This window comes from Rhincodon typus, chromosome 1, assembly GCF_021869965.1.
Source record: "Rhincodon typus isolate 14 chromosome 1, sRhiTyp1.1, whole genome shotgun sequence".
Lineage (NCBI taxonomy): Eukaryota > Metazoa > Chordata > Chondrichthyes > Orectolobiformes > Rhincodontidae > Rhincodon > Rhincodon typus.
Window position 1 is genome coordinate 117,499,172 of NC_063332.1, and position 14,587 is coordinate 117,513,758.

General features: G+C 39.9%; 2 protein-coding genes across 2 annotated transcripts in view; both read right to left on the reverse strand.

The window, feature by feature from the left end:
- Window positions 1-14,587, reverse strand: part of LOC109928744 (ankyrin-2-like) — a 909,810-nt gene that overhangs the window by 763,410 nt on the left and 131,813 nt on the right. The gene's annotated exons all lie outside the window — the stretch shown is intronic.
- On the reverse strand, window positions 10,251-11,132 carry ugt8 (UDP glycosyltransferase 8). Its single transcript, XM_048599074.1, has one exon. It carries the CDS (start codon window positions 11,130-11,132, stop codon window positions 10,251-10,253), a length of 882 nt encoding a protein of 293 aa, XP_048455031.1.

The window sequence follows — 14,587 nt, forward strand, 5'->3', positions numbered from 1 at the left end:
TGTGGGAGTCGGTGGGCTTGAAATGGATATCGGTTTCTAGGTGGTTGCCCAAGATGGAGACAGAGAGGTCCAGGAAGGTGAGAGAGGTGTTACAGATGGTCCAGGTAAACTTAAGGTTGGGGCGGAAGGTGTTGGGGAAGTGGATGAACTGTTCGAGCTCCTCGTGGGAGCACGAGGCGGCGCCGATGCAGTCATCAATGTAACGGAGGAAGAGGTGGGGTTTAGGGCCAGTGTAGGTACGGAAGAGGGATTGTTCTACGTAACCTACAAAGAGGCAGGCATAGCTTGGGCCCATGTGGGTACCCATGGCCACCCCCTTTGTCTGTAGGAAGTGGGAGGAATTGAAAGAGAAGTTGTTGAGGGTGAGGACGAGTTCGGCTAAGCGGATGAGGGGGTCAGTGGAGGGGGACTGGTCGGGCCTGCGGGACAGGAAGAAGCGGAGGGCCTTTCAGCCATCTGTATGGGGAATGCAGGTGTATAGGGACTGGACGTCCATAGTAAAGATGAGGTGTTGGGGACCAGGGAATTGGAAGTTCTGGAGGAGGTGGAGGGCGTGGGTGGTGTCACGGACGTAGGTAGCGAGTTCCTGGACCAAGGGGGAGAAAATAGAGTCGAGATAGGTGGAGATAAGGTCGGTGGGGCAGGAGCAGGCAGAGACAATGGGTCGACAAGGGCAGTCAGGTTTGTGGATTTTGGGAAGGAGATAGAAACGGGCGGTGCGGGGTTGGGGAACGATGAGGTTGGAGGCCGTGGGTGGGAGGTCACCTGAGGTGATGAGGTTGTGGATTGTTTGGGAGATGATCGTTTGGTGCTTGGGGGTGGGGTCATGATCAAGGGGGCGGTAGGAGATGGTGTCAGAGAGTTGGCGTCTGGCCTCAGCGATGTGGAGGTCAGTGCGCCATACTACAACTGTGCCTCCCTTGTCCGTGGGTTTTATGGTGAGGTTAGATTGGAGCGGAGGGAGCGGAGGGCTGCACGTTCTGCGGGGGAGAGGTTGGAGTCTAGGTTCTACAGAAATTTCATCTCAAATTCATTTTTTTTTACTTCTGAAACAGCGTACAGACAATATCAAATTGAATTCTGAAATAATGATAAGTAAAATCTTGTCTACTTTGAATTCATAACAGCAATCACTAGAACTAATGAACTAACTAAAAGACACAAGGTATTGAACACTGGATGAGACAAATAATCACTAGACCAGCTGGGAATAAATAAAATTCAATGGACTATCTTCACTGTATATACTTGGCGTTGTGTTGAAAAGGATAACAGTTCTACAAATGGCAAAAAAATAGAGTTAACTGCTAGTGCTTCGATTTATACTAACTCTGTGACAATGAAAAGAAAATGTTTGTGATGTTTACATCATAACAAATCAATGACATTAGTAAATTCTTTTGCATCTGAAATTGGGAAATTTAAATTTCCCTCACGTCTGAAAATTTGCATAACATTAAAAATAGCTTGACATAAAGCATCTTTAACAGGGATAAATAGAATATGAATAAGCAAATGCATCAACATTTATGAATTCATTACTTGAACAAAAACCAAAATGAACTTGGCTGCTTCAGGCTACAAAATGGACTCAACTGGTAAATGTTTTGATTTTGATTAAAATCAGAAAAAGAATAAGGTAAAGGTTTAAAAAAAAAAAAGTTCTTCAGAGCCATAACTGGCTATTAAATAATTTGACAATCAATCTTGTATTGCTCAGTTTCTCAAGAAAATGCATTCACTGATGTGTCAACATTTCGCACTTTAATCTTCCATTCTAATTCTATAAGCTTCTCATCTGAAGGGTAACTTTCAGATCCAAGAGACTCAATGTTAAATTAACTCCTCTTCTTGCCCATGTCACGCAGGGTCATCAACTATGAAGTTAAATGGTTAACGGTACCTGTAACCATTACCTCAGAACAAAAATATACCAACATACAATAAAAAGGAGGAACGATAACAGTGAGGGAGGCAAAGGAGGAAATACTTGGAGCCCCAGCAGTAATTTTCAAATTCTCTCTGGCCACGTATGCAGTGTCAGAGCACTGGTGGACTACTAATGTTATCACATTACTAACAAAGGGAAAAAGGAATAGGACAGGAAACAAAATCAGTCCAATCTCAGTGATAGAGAAGTTATGAGAAAGAATTCTGAGGGACAAACTATATCTGCACTTGGAGAGACACTGGTAATTCAAGTCAGAACGGATTTGTTAAGGGAAGGTCACATTTGACAATTGTATTTAAAAGAAAAAAGGATGCGACCAGAAGTTAATGCAGGTAACATGGTCTACATGGACTTTAGCAAGCTTTTGATAGGGTCCCTCATTGCAAACTGGTTAAGAAAGAATGAGCCGTGGAAATCAAAGCAAAGCGGCACAAATTCAAAATCTGTTGAGAGATAGGAAGCAGGTTATTGCAGGAGAACGTTTCTATGACCGGAAGTACTTGTAATGGGGCTCTGCAAGGTTCTTGCTGCTAGTGGTATACATTAATGATTTGGACTTGCATGATCAAGAAGTTCACAGACAGCATAAATATTGGTAAGGTGGTAAATAGTGAAGACAGCAAACTACTACTCATGCAGGCAAAGCATGGCAAATAGAATTCAACTCAGAAAAAAAGCATGTAATGATGTACTCAAGGAGTGCTAACAAGGCAGTATGAATGACAAGTGCGTACTGGAGAGTACTGAAGATCAGGGGAACCTGTGTGTTCATGTCCAGATTCCTGAAATAGCAGGGCAAGTAGATTAGCTGGTTAAGGCAGCACACGGTATACTTATTCTTATTAACTGAGACAGAAAGTGCAACAGCGAGGAGATTATGTTGGAACTATACTGGTGCTGGTTAGGCCATAACTAAAGCAGTACACCACAATTATAGGAAGGATGTCATTGCACTAGAGACATACAGAGGAGATTTACCAGGACTTGAAGAGGTGACCTGGTCTGGAAGATTGGTGCTATGGAGGTAAGATTGGGTATGCCAGGGTTGTTTTTCTTAGGCTGTAAACCTTTTAAGTCTGAGTCAACACTAGTAAAACTACCACTGTATAGAGAAAAGCTACAATTTTGACGATCAGCAGGTGAATCAAGGGTTACAAGGAAAGGGCAGGAAAGTGGACACAATGAGTATCAGATCGGCCATGATCCTGTCAAATAGCAGAGCGGGTTCAAGGGGCCAAATGGCTACTCCATTTCCTATGTTTTTATGGTCTAAAGTGAGGACTAACCAAAAGGTCATGCTTGTGGAATATGCAGAAATCAGAGGAAGTGATTTTGTACAAATCTTCTAAATTCAAGATTTAGAAAATTAAAATTGTGGCTGGGCCAGATACATATAGCTGGTTTCAAAAAAGCCTATTATGTGCTATTAAAGTAGAAGAATGCAACTTTTTAATTATTGCAATTTTGAGACTGAGTGAAAAACACGATACATTTAAAAGAAATTTGGGGTGCAAGTAACACTACCCATTTTTTAACAAAGATGCTTAGAGTAAACCAGTGAGAAATTTGAGTTCCATAAAGTCTTATTGGCAATGGGTAGTATGTTATTAGTGTATTAGTGGGTTTTAAAATACAATTTCATCACCAAGTGTTTTCTTGTGATGTGCACCCATGTAATTCCAGCTTCCAATTGATTTTATAATTTGCCATTGCAACATTTAAATGTATTTCCTGTACTATATTCAAAAGCTGGCATACTTTAATTCATTCACTTCTGATGCACCTGCTCACATTTTAGTCTGAAGTCAACAACAAAACCAAGCAGCAGAAGGGTGACTGGTAGCTTTGAAAAGTAGCTTTGTACATTAGTGAACCCAAAAATTCACCAATACTTCCCACAAAAAAAAGGCAACTTTAACTAAAAGCAGAAAATAATTGCCCCTGCTTGAAACAAATGCCTTTTATTAAGCATTTCCTGCATGTACAGACATTTACGCTTGACCAAAAGCATTTCAGACCAAATCACTAAACAAAACCGGGCTTAAAATTTTATCCTAGCTGATAACGCTTACTACAGGGTGCAGTTATTCAACTCTAACTACTGCTAGAACAGTGAGCAGTTGATGAATAAACAGCTGTAACTATTGAACCAGGCACAGGCTGACACTAACTGGTAGCAAGACACACTGTTTCATTTAAAAAAAAAGACCCAATGCAAACATTTGAGACAGAAATGTTTCCTGCAATCCAACCAAGTGAACTCCATAACCTGCCTTTTCTGGAATATCTACAAGACTATGAAATGCTCTTAGTGCCACTGCAAGCAATTCTTAAGCAAATAATTTCCCAAGTTACGAAACACAAATCTCCTATCCAATCTTAGTTTTTCTAAAAGTTACCGCTTTAACAAATCACCAGTGCAAGTACATTAACTAAAATTCAAATATAACAACAATACTGCACTGAATTATACTGAAGAAATAAACAGAACAGCTGTGCTGCCTTTTCACCAGGAGATCTGACAATTTTGGGTACTGGACATACACATTTACCTTTCTGATTTCTGTGTTTAACATCCAAAATGTCCTACTCCCTCAGAAGTTGCTTGGTATTCCACCAAGACTCACTGTCCAAATACAGGGGGTTCTGCAATAACGTGATAGTTGCATTCCTGCGCAACATCACGTTATAGAATATCGCGCTGTATAAATAACTGGGCCTGTGGGAAAAGTGGGGTTAGGGGCTGAGCACCAAAAAAAGTGCAATACAAAGGATAGCACTACTATCAGCAGCTGTTCAGACAGGTTGGACCAACTGAGACAGCGGCTTTGTAGTCCCTTCTCTGATCGACACAACTGTCCTCACTATTTCCAAAAAAGTGCAGGACAGTTACCCACATATCCTGGTCAATACTTACCCCTTAGTCAGCATACAATGACAGATTGTCTGGTCATTATCATGATATTGCTTGTGGCAGAGTGTCGTATGAAAATCAGTTGCTGTATTTTCTACAATGACTGCACTTCAAAAATATTTCAGTAGCTGTCAAGCTCTTTGTAACATCCTAAGGTTGTGAAAGGTGTACGCTTTTGTATGCAAGATGATCTAGGTTCAAGTCCTGCGTCAGAACTTAATGGCCAGGGAAGGTGTGTCCACAATGTGACTATAAAGATAGAGTATCACTGGCAAATTTTGCAACACTACCAGTAGCAGACTGTAAGATTGGGAGACATTCCTGGTCAGCCGTGTGACTAAAAGAACATTGGAGACTCTACCACCACCATCCATAGTTCCAGACTGTGACATGTGTGTATGTTGCCATAGTAACTCAGACTCCTTCAGCGATCTTATCAGCACACCACAAGGGTAGCGAGGGATATGGAGCAAAAGTAGGAAAATCAAGTTGAAACAAGTCAACCGTGATCTGATTAATTACTTAAAAAGGCTGCTGGAGCCTCCTGTTGTACTCTGGTCCTGTGCTTCACAATGTTTCCTTTCAAGGTACGTTAGATATGCTGTTTTTCACTGTCCCCTACACCCGAATTTTCCTGATAACAGACATGCTAGATTCTTACTTTTCTGTTTTAATGAAAGCTGAGAGAGAGAATTTCTCTGGGACTCTCAGAATCACAACATTGTATAAGTACACTCTAGATAACACCAGCAAAGGGTTCCTGACAGCAAGATACCCACCTGATGGAACTGCATTACAACCAACACAAGTTTGCGTTTTAGAAATAGCGTTCCCCTATTTGTCAATCACGTTTATAGCCATTTGCGTTGCTGGAACACACTTTATAGGAAAATCCCCTGTAAGTCAGTGTGTGAAGTCCCTGTACTTACCCCAGATCAGAATAAACTCTCCAGGCAAAGCACAGACTTCTCCAGTCCAGTGTAAATATCTTTTGAAAGGCAAAATAAATCTTATTGACTGCAAGTTTTCTTCCTTCATTAAATAATAATTATTGTTGTGTTTTTCAAAACATACAATTAATTTAAATGATCACCTTGTTTTAATGACCATTTTCTCCTTTCCCGTTATTAACTTGGACATCCGGAAACTTGACCAAAGAAATAATTGCAGAAGGGCAAGGACAAAGCATAATTAATGGCATTCACTGCCGGAATGACCGTTCCAGCAAAAACTAAAATTCCTGGAGAAGTGCTTTTAAAAGAGGAAGCTTAGTGGTATTATTGCTGGACTGTTCATCCATAGACCCAGACCCCAGATCTTCTGGGGACCCAAGTTCGAATCCTGCCATGGCTGATGGTGGAATCGAATTCAATAATAATCTGGAATTAAGAGTCTAATGATGACCATGAACCCATTGCCGATTGTCAGGAAAAGTATATCTGGTTCACTAACGTCCTTTAGGGAAGGAAATCGGCCATCCTTATCTGGTCTGGCCTACATGTGACTCCAGACCCACAGCAATTTGGTTGACTCTTAACAGTCCTCTATGCAATTAGGGATGGGCAACAAATGCTGCCTAGCCAGTGTTGCCCTCATCTTGTGAACGAATAAAATAAACTAGCGTAAAATTATTTTAAAGAAAGAACACAAGTCCAAAACAAAATTGTTACATACTTTCTTCAGAATGCACATGAGATTCAGCTATCTCAGCACTCATCATATGCTAACAATTCTTAAAAATCAACATTAAAACCTAGTCATTATTATTATTTTCTTTCTAAAAGCAACCAAGTGTGTTGTGATATGGTGGTCAGATCCCTAGGTCTGAACAAGAAACCCTAGGTTCACATCCCACTGGGACTTTGTGAAAGGTGTATTCATAACAAAGCCAAACAATTTGATCATCAATGTGCAAATCTTTCTGATATCTGACAGGCAGTAAGCACAGGAGAATCTCATGGTTAGTGATGCCCACCTGCAGAGTCACGCCCTGTCAAATCGAGAAGCTCCAACAATCTAACAACTTGTTCAAGTAAAAGCAAGCAATAAAAACCCAGAAGCTCAAAGCTTTTATGCCACATGTGTCACTAGACATGGGAAAACCTCTAAGGTTATTTTACTAAGCCTTCACAAAACATCTTTGCAATTCTAATTAAAAGATTTTAAATTATATTTGTAGCTTACAAAGCATTATTAGCCAATTCATAATTGAGCATTGCTAGAAGCACAATAGCAGAATCCTGCCACATTGGAAAAGTACAAGTAATGGACTGAATCAAAATGTAGAAAGATTTATGCTAAACAGTCTTTCACTTTCTATTGTCAAATTTTGCAACTTCAAGACAAAATCAGAATGTCAAGTGAAGGTATAAGCTATAGAATACATGGGGTAACACCATGTTGCATTTGAAGCAAACAATTCCATTATGCAAGACTAAAAAAATCCAATTTTTTTTTAAACAGAGAAGCTTTTAAAATTATCCAAGATAATCAACAGTGATAACAGGTGAAAGACTTTGGATTTTAAAACTAGTGACATATGCAAGTTCGTTTAGTTTTGAGAAAGGGTTTAAAATCAACTAGGTCAGGCATTTCAGAAAAATAATTTTAAATTTGTGTCTTCTGAATTGTTATTGGAATTTTGGTTATTCTGTGAGTTTTATGACAGGACAGAGAAAACATCGAAAGATATTAGCTGGCTTTTGAATAAGTCAAGGATTGATCTCAGTTTGAAAAAGAATCCAGAGATTGGAACATTTTTGGAAGGTTTGAAGGAGACCTGACTAGAGTCAGATGCAGGAAGAGTTTCTCCTGGCAAGGAGATTGTTCTCAACAGTTAAGGGAATAAAAAGAAAAGTTACCTCAGGGGAAAAAAATAGTTAATTTGTGAAACAACTAGATCAAGAGTATTTGGTTACAACTTTGCAAGTTATTATAAGACTGGGAAAATCTAAGATGTCAGTTGCTTGGACTTCCAGTGCAAAGACCAGAGGTCAACTGCTTTTCTTCAGTTCCTGTCTGCTAAGTAAAACTTTGAGATCTGATAAGGAAGAGACATTTTTCTAGCTTTTCATCAAATGTAAAAGTAATGGTGTTGTGGGAATAGATGGGATTTTGTTTTGCTCAGTGTTTTGAAATCTTTCAACTGTTAGATTTATATCATTTGGTTTGGAATATATTACAAGAAATAAGAAATACACAACTTATATTTTATCGTTAAAACAAAATCTGCAGTTTGTTTACTTATATTTCAGTGAAAGACCAGCACATTTTAAATAAAAAAGATAAATCATGGCCCATCAAGCCGGATTTATCCTTCACTCTACCATGGCATCACGTTAGGAGTCAACTTTAGTTTGACAATGATTATAAAAGGGGCATCCCAGAAGCACCAGCCATGCACAAGAATTGTGGCGTTGACCTATGCATGAATGTTAAGCAGAAGTAGATAGATAGATTAGGTCCACAGAGCTAAACAATTCTATGAACAAAATTCTGAAGTCCTGCTATGACTCATCTTGAATGGTGGTGGTTAAATAATTGATAGGAAGTGGCAGCTTATGAACATTTTCATTCTCATGGATGCCAACAGCCAGCACTTCAGTGCAGTGTAAGTGCAGCTCTGAATATCACTCAAAAAGAGGTCAACACCACTTAGAACAAAGTAGTGAACTTAGCTGGCATTACCACCTTAAAATTCACACTCGGTTTCATTATAGCCACAGTGTGCACCACTACAACATTTCAACATTTGTTAAGAAACACATTCCAAACTCCCAACAATATAGCTAAGGAGGATGAGAGATGCAGTCACATGGGATAACCATTGCCTGACAAGAATCCCTGCAAGGAAACCATCCTGATAGGAAAATATCAGTGCTCCTTCATTGTCACTGGATAAAAATCTTGAAACACTAAAACTATTGTGTGTACACTTAGGTCATACAGATCATAGCAGCTTAAGGAGAAAACGCTCAACCATCTTCAAGGTTAAATTAAAAATAAGCAACAAATGTCGGCTATCAGTAATGTCAGCATCCCATAAATTAATATGAAAAAAGGTCCAAATATAAAAACTTGTATAACACTTAAAATTCTGCTTTTTCCTTCCACACCTTTTTGTGCTAGATGTTACATATATTGCTGATCCTTTAAATACTTCTACGAAATTCTGCTTTTCGAGGAGCTTACAGGTCATTCTCCTTCAATTGTTACAAAGCTTAAAAAAATTTAGTCCTCTTGTTGGTGTCTCAAGTGGACTGTGGGCTCTTTCTTGAAAAGCAACTTTACCTATCTCAATTGATTTCCATAAGAGATTTTTTGTCTCAGATTTACAATCATAGTACAGTCATTGTTAAATTTATGGGACTATATTCAGCAATGTCCCATTTTGGAACAGATGAGAAAGACAGAATGCAGCCAATGCAAAACAACTGCATACAGAATTTATATCTACTCATTGGTCAGAGGGAGCAATGGGAAAGTGAATAACAGACCTTTTGCCAACACCAAGACAACAAACAATTGGCATCATCTGCATTCCATCCATAGGAATGAGCACAAAGCCCTTGAGAATATTAAAGTGCTGCAGAAGCTAAAATAGCAACTGAAATTACCCCCTGATGTGTATTAGTAATATTTAAAAATATAAAATAACTCATGTTAAACAACAATCCATGCAATTTGGGATTGAAAATTAACAGTTCCGTGAGCATGTGATTGATGCAGCAATAAAACAAAATGGCTATTGCTTTTCAAAAAGCAAACTTCTATTTCAACTCAGTTCTGGAGATGAGGCGATGGGGCAACTTGATGGATGATAACCCATGAAACATTTTACACAATAGAGACTCATTCATATGTTGAAAATTGATAAATTGATGCAACAGTTAAAATGAAATTATCATTTCACCTTTAAAATGAAATAATTAAACAACATTTCAGCAAGATCTTTAAAATGCTTTGTACCCTATCAAGTATTCCCTTATATTTTCACTATTCTGCTCAGTGATATCCATATCATCTTGAGAGCCTTATAACAGCCGAAAAACTATGTCTAGAAGCCAATTAGTGAAAAAACATCCAAAATTACAACATAGATTTTAGAATACAACCCTCAACGTACAAAAAAAAAGCAATTCTTCAAATTCCAGCCACCTATTCATTCTACATTATTACACTAAACTAATAACTTATTTTAAAAACTAATTCCAGTGATGTAGTCACAAAAAGGCTCTGAAGCTCCATTCCTTTGGAGTATAAATACATCAAAATTGAGTTTTACATTCTATTTTGGCACAAACCTTTGCCTTCTATTCCTAACATTGTCTTTTATTCTCATTATTTTGCTCATTATCTGGAGCCTTCAAGGATCACATTCTGCCATTACCACGATACTACAAGTAACAGAGCCCTCGGGCTGTGCGAAAAACAAGCAAACCTTACTTCTGGTAGAAGGCTTGCAGGTTTAGTCAAAATTCCTCCCACATACACAACATTGGGCAAAGTCGGTCGAGGAAACTCCAGTGCTACATCCGTGCAAAGCATCCATAAGCTGGAACCCTGTATTAAATCGTACATGGAGCGTTCAGGCTCAATTTTATATTTCAGCATAATTCGCTCATATTTTGGCAAGAACAGAAAATTCACACCAAAACGTGACACCAAATATACTGCAATATTTGTAATTCGTTGAAATAAATTCATCCGGTCTGTAAGGAGAGAGTTGAACTCTGGTACGTAGGCTAATGGTGTTGGAGCACCAACTTCTGTTGGGTACCAGAGACCAGTTGAAAAGACAGCATACTTCACTTCCAGAAGATGAGCAATGACAAAGCCACACATTTCATTTGGGTCCACCAAAAGCAAGTCAAACTTTTCCTCTTTGAGCTGTGCGATGAAACTCTGACTGCCAACCATGATGTCACAGTTCTTGGAGTAATGCTCCAGAATGTCAAAGAGTTCTAGTGCCGTTAGTCTTCCTGAGAATATGTTCCGCATCTTAGATTGCAAAAATTCATCTGCCGTTGTGCTATTGAAGAAGCCAGGATACCGCAGCAATCTAAAGTAATTTGAGGAATGGATTTCTCTACCTTCCGACACTGCAAACACAGTATCATGTCCATGCTCATGCAAAGCTTTAGCGAGAGTCTTGAAAATGTAGAGATGGCTTTCAAACATAATCGGCGGCACAACCACAATTTTGGCAGCCTTTGATATATCCACAAAGCACCAAAGTAGCATGAGGATTTGGAAATATAACTTCATGGCTGAAAATACAACAAAAATAACATCAGCACAAATTACATACACAGTCGTGTTCGGACAGAATAGTTAATAACTATTTTTTAAAATTTTTTTTGATATAAAGGAGGACATGAAATTTACACCATAACCAGAAAGAACACGTATTAATATATGGACAGCTTTAAAATCTTCCAAGTTAATTAAATGTTTGATATTGTACCAAACAAAAAATTATTTCAAAGTCAACACGTTACTTAAGAAGCATAATCACTATTACATTGTAAATCAAGCAACCATTATGCGCACAGTGAGATGAGTCATGGGAAAAGTGCTAGACAGAATAGCAGAACATACCTAGTCTTTATTTGATGTATTTTTGCCAGAAGATGTATTAATGTTAATTTCCCAAAATTCTCTAGGTTCAGAAAAAGCTTCATTGTACTAGAAAGTAGGAAGTAGGGAATAAGTAGGCAGAGAAACCGAAAACAGAAACCTACAGGCCAGCTAGTTTGATGTCTGTCAAGTGATGAGTATTAAGATTAATCATCAAGAGGGTTACAACTGCGCACTTAGAAACACAGGGTAAAATTCAGGAAGGGCCAGCATGGTTTTGTGAATGGGAAATCAGATTTAGTCCATTTATTAGATTTCCTTAAAGGAGTAATGTGTGCAGTGGATAAAGGGAAGTTAGTAGATGTACTTTACTTTGATTTCCAAAAGGCATAAGATGACATCAAAAGTTGTTGGGAAAACAAAATCTCATGGTGTAGGAGATTACATGTTAGAATAGTTGGAATATAGATGAGCTGGCAGAAAAGAGTGTGCATGAATACATCTTGCCAGTCGGAAAGATCCAATGAGTACAGTCTATAAGAGATCACATACTTCCATTTTTCTGGACTATAATCTGTGGAGTAAAGCGTATTGATTCATCCATAGTCATGTTAGGTCCAACTAAAGATCAGAGACCATTACGCCTCACTTGGATAATGCACTGGAAATGAAACCCTGGTCTTTCTGGTGTCATCACAAAAGTTAAAGACTTCATAAAAGTACGCACAATTCCTCAATTCACTGAGTTACACCCAGGTTGACAAAACACAGAACAGAATTCTGGACAAATAATTAGTTAATAATTATTGCAAAAATACATTCTAGTTACACACACACACACACACACACACACACACACACACACACACGCACACAGGGAAAGCAAATGGATCCCGTCCACAGGGAGTCACTGGGATGGCCCTTTTGGCTTGTCAAGGGCTGCATCTTTTCCAGATACTTTCACTTGCTTGCAGGGATGCATAGGGCAACTAATTCACAACTTAAAATCTCTGGCTTATTGGTTAAGAGCCACCACATATAGCAACTGATGGGGTATGTAGTGATAGGAACCAGGTTGACCTCATTGACCAAGAAGCCATTGATTGGAATTGTTAACCTGGGTCAATCAGGAAAGCCCTGGCTGACCAATATAACCAGACTAGAATCATCTCAGTTTAGGCAACTGACTCTGAGCTGGCTGGCCAAAGACCGTGTACTGTGTATAAGTAGATAAAGGGTGACTTGGTGATGGGATACTGGCCTTTGTGCAGTTACTTCAGTTGTTGGGGGGGAGCGGGGTGGTGGAGAACAGAATCAGGATGTGCCTAAAGAACATTCGCTTGCAACAGTCATCGTGGAGTTGGGATAAGCACTTTTGGCATCATGCCTTTATTTGGAAAGCTTGGCTCATTTGATCCTGCTGTCAAAGACTGGGCCCAGTGTGTGGAAAGAATGAGTTTCTTTTTGTTTCCCCCCCCCGGGCAAATGACGTTGGGGTAGATGAAAAGCAACGAGTAATCCTTCTGACTGCTTGCGGACCTGCAGCATTCTTGGCTATAAAAGGGGCTTAACTTTCCCAGAGGCACTAAAACCTTCCAACAGTGGACAAAGTTGATCAAGGAATATTACGACATTGAAATGACTGGCAGAGGCCATATTTTTGGGTTAACATTGAATGAGATGCTGACAGACTGTTTGGTACGTCGGATTAATGACATAGCCATGTAGAAGCGCATACTAACTGAAGCCCAACTGGACTTCAAACAGGCGCCACAACTGGCATTATCATTAGAAAATGAGGCAAGTGGAGCATGGGAGCGACAGGGCATCCCAATGGAAGTGGACTTCCTCACGTCTCCGAATGAAATGGTGGAACTCCAATTGAGTCTAGGCAATCGCAGAGCCTCATGCAGGGCATATCCTGAGCAGAGGGTCCCTAGGCCAGCCCACCGCAGAACCCCACAAAGCCAAGCCTCATCCAAGTAGCTAAAAAGTGCCTCAGGATCTGGGCTGGCAAGCCACTGTAGTTTTTACAGGTACATGGATTCAAGACAGCATAGGAATCCTACATGACCTGAATGGAGTAAGAAAACCCGTAGGCCGGTACCCAGGAGATGCACACCCTGAAAAATCCCCCGACATGTGGGTTGGAACAACTAAATTGCTTAGTGACATTCAAATCAGAACTGAAAAAAGAAATTAATGTTTGGTTAAATAGTCACCCAGTTTTTTTTATGGAGGCCGATGCTGGCGCAGCTACATTGGTGATTGCAGAATCCGCCTTTAACAAGATTCGGTCACGACTCCAAGACTTAAGTTTTCACAAGACGTCAACGAGACCAAGAACATACACATAGGATTAAGGGCACAACTTCGATTCCAGCCTCCTATGAGAGGCAGTTGGTGCAGTTACCACTAATGGTGGTAAAAGGCTTGGACCCAGGCCTATTGGGACAGTATTGGTTGGGAGAGATTCATCTGGATTGGCTCAACATTTTTCAATTAGAAAACAGCTGCCTCAGTAAAGTCCTAGTGAAATCCCCAGAAGTATTTCAGGAAGGACTGGGGACTATCAAAAGGCCAAAGCCACTTTACATGTTGACCAGGAAGCAATTCTGCGATTTTGTCAGTGCTATCTGTCTTGGGGGCAAAAGTAGAGGCAGAAATCAGGGAGTTGGAGACCAAAGGAATGATCAAACCAGTGCAGTCTGCAGAATGGGCAGCAATGGTTGTACCATATGTGAAGCCTGACGGCTCAGTTCGTCATTGTGGGGATTTTAAGCAAACAGTAAACTGCTTTTCGCAGCTGGATAAATACTCAATTCCTTGCATAGAGAGCTGTACGCAAAGTTGGCGGTGGAGAGGGGGGTGGGGGGTGCTATCCTTTACCAAGCTGGATATGAGCCATGCCTACCTGCAATAGCGACTGGGTAAGGCATCCCAGAAGTACGCTATAATTAATACCCATAATGGTTTATATCAAGAGACAACAAGGTGCAGAGCTGGATGAACACAGCAGGCCAAGCAGCATCGTAGGAGCAGTAGATTTTCTGATGAAGGGTCTAGGCCCGAAACGTCAGCCTTACTGCTCCTACAATGCTGCTTGGCCTGCTGTGTTCATCCAGCTCTGCACCTTGTTGTCT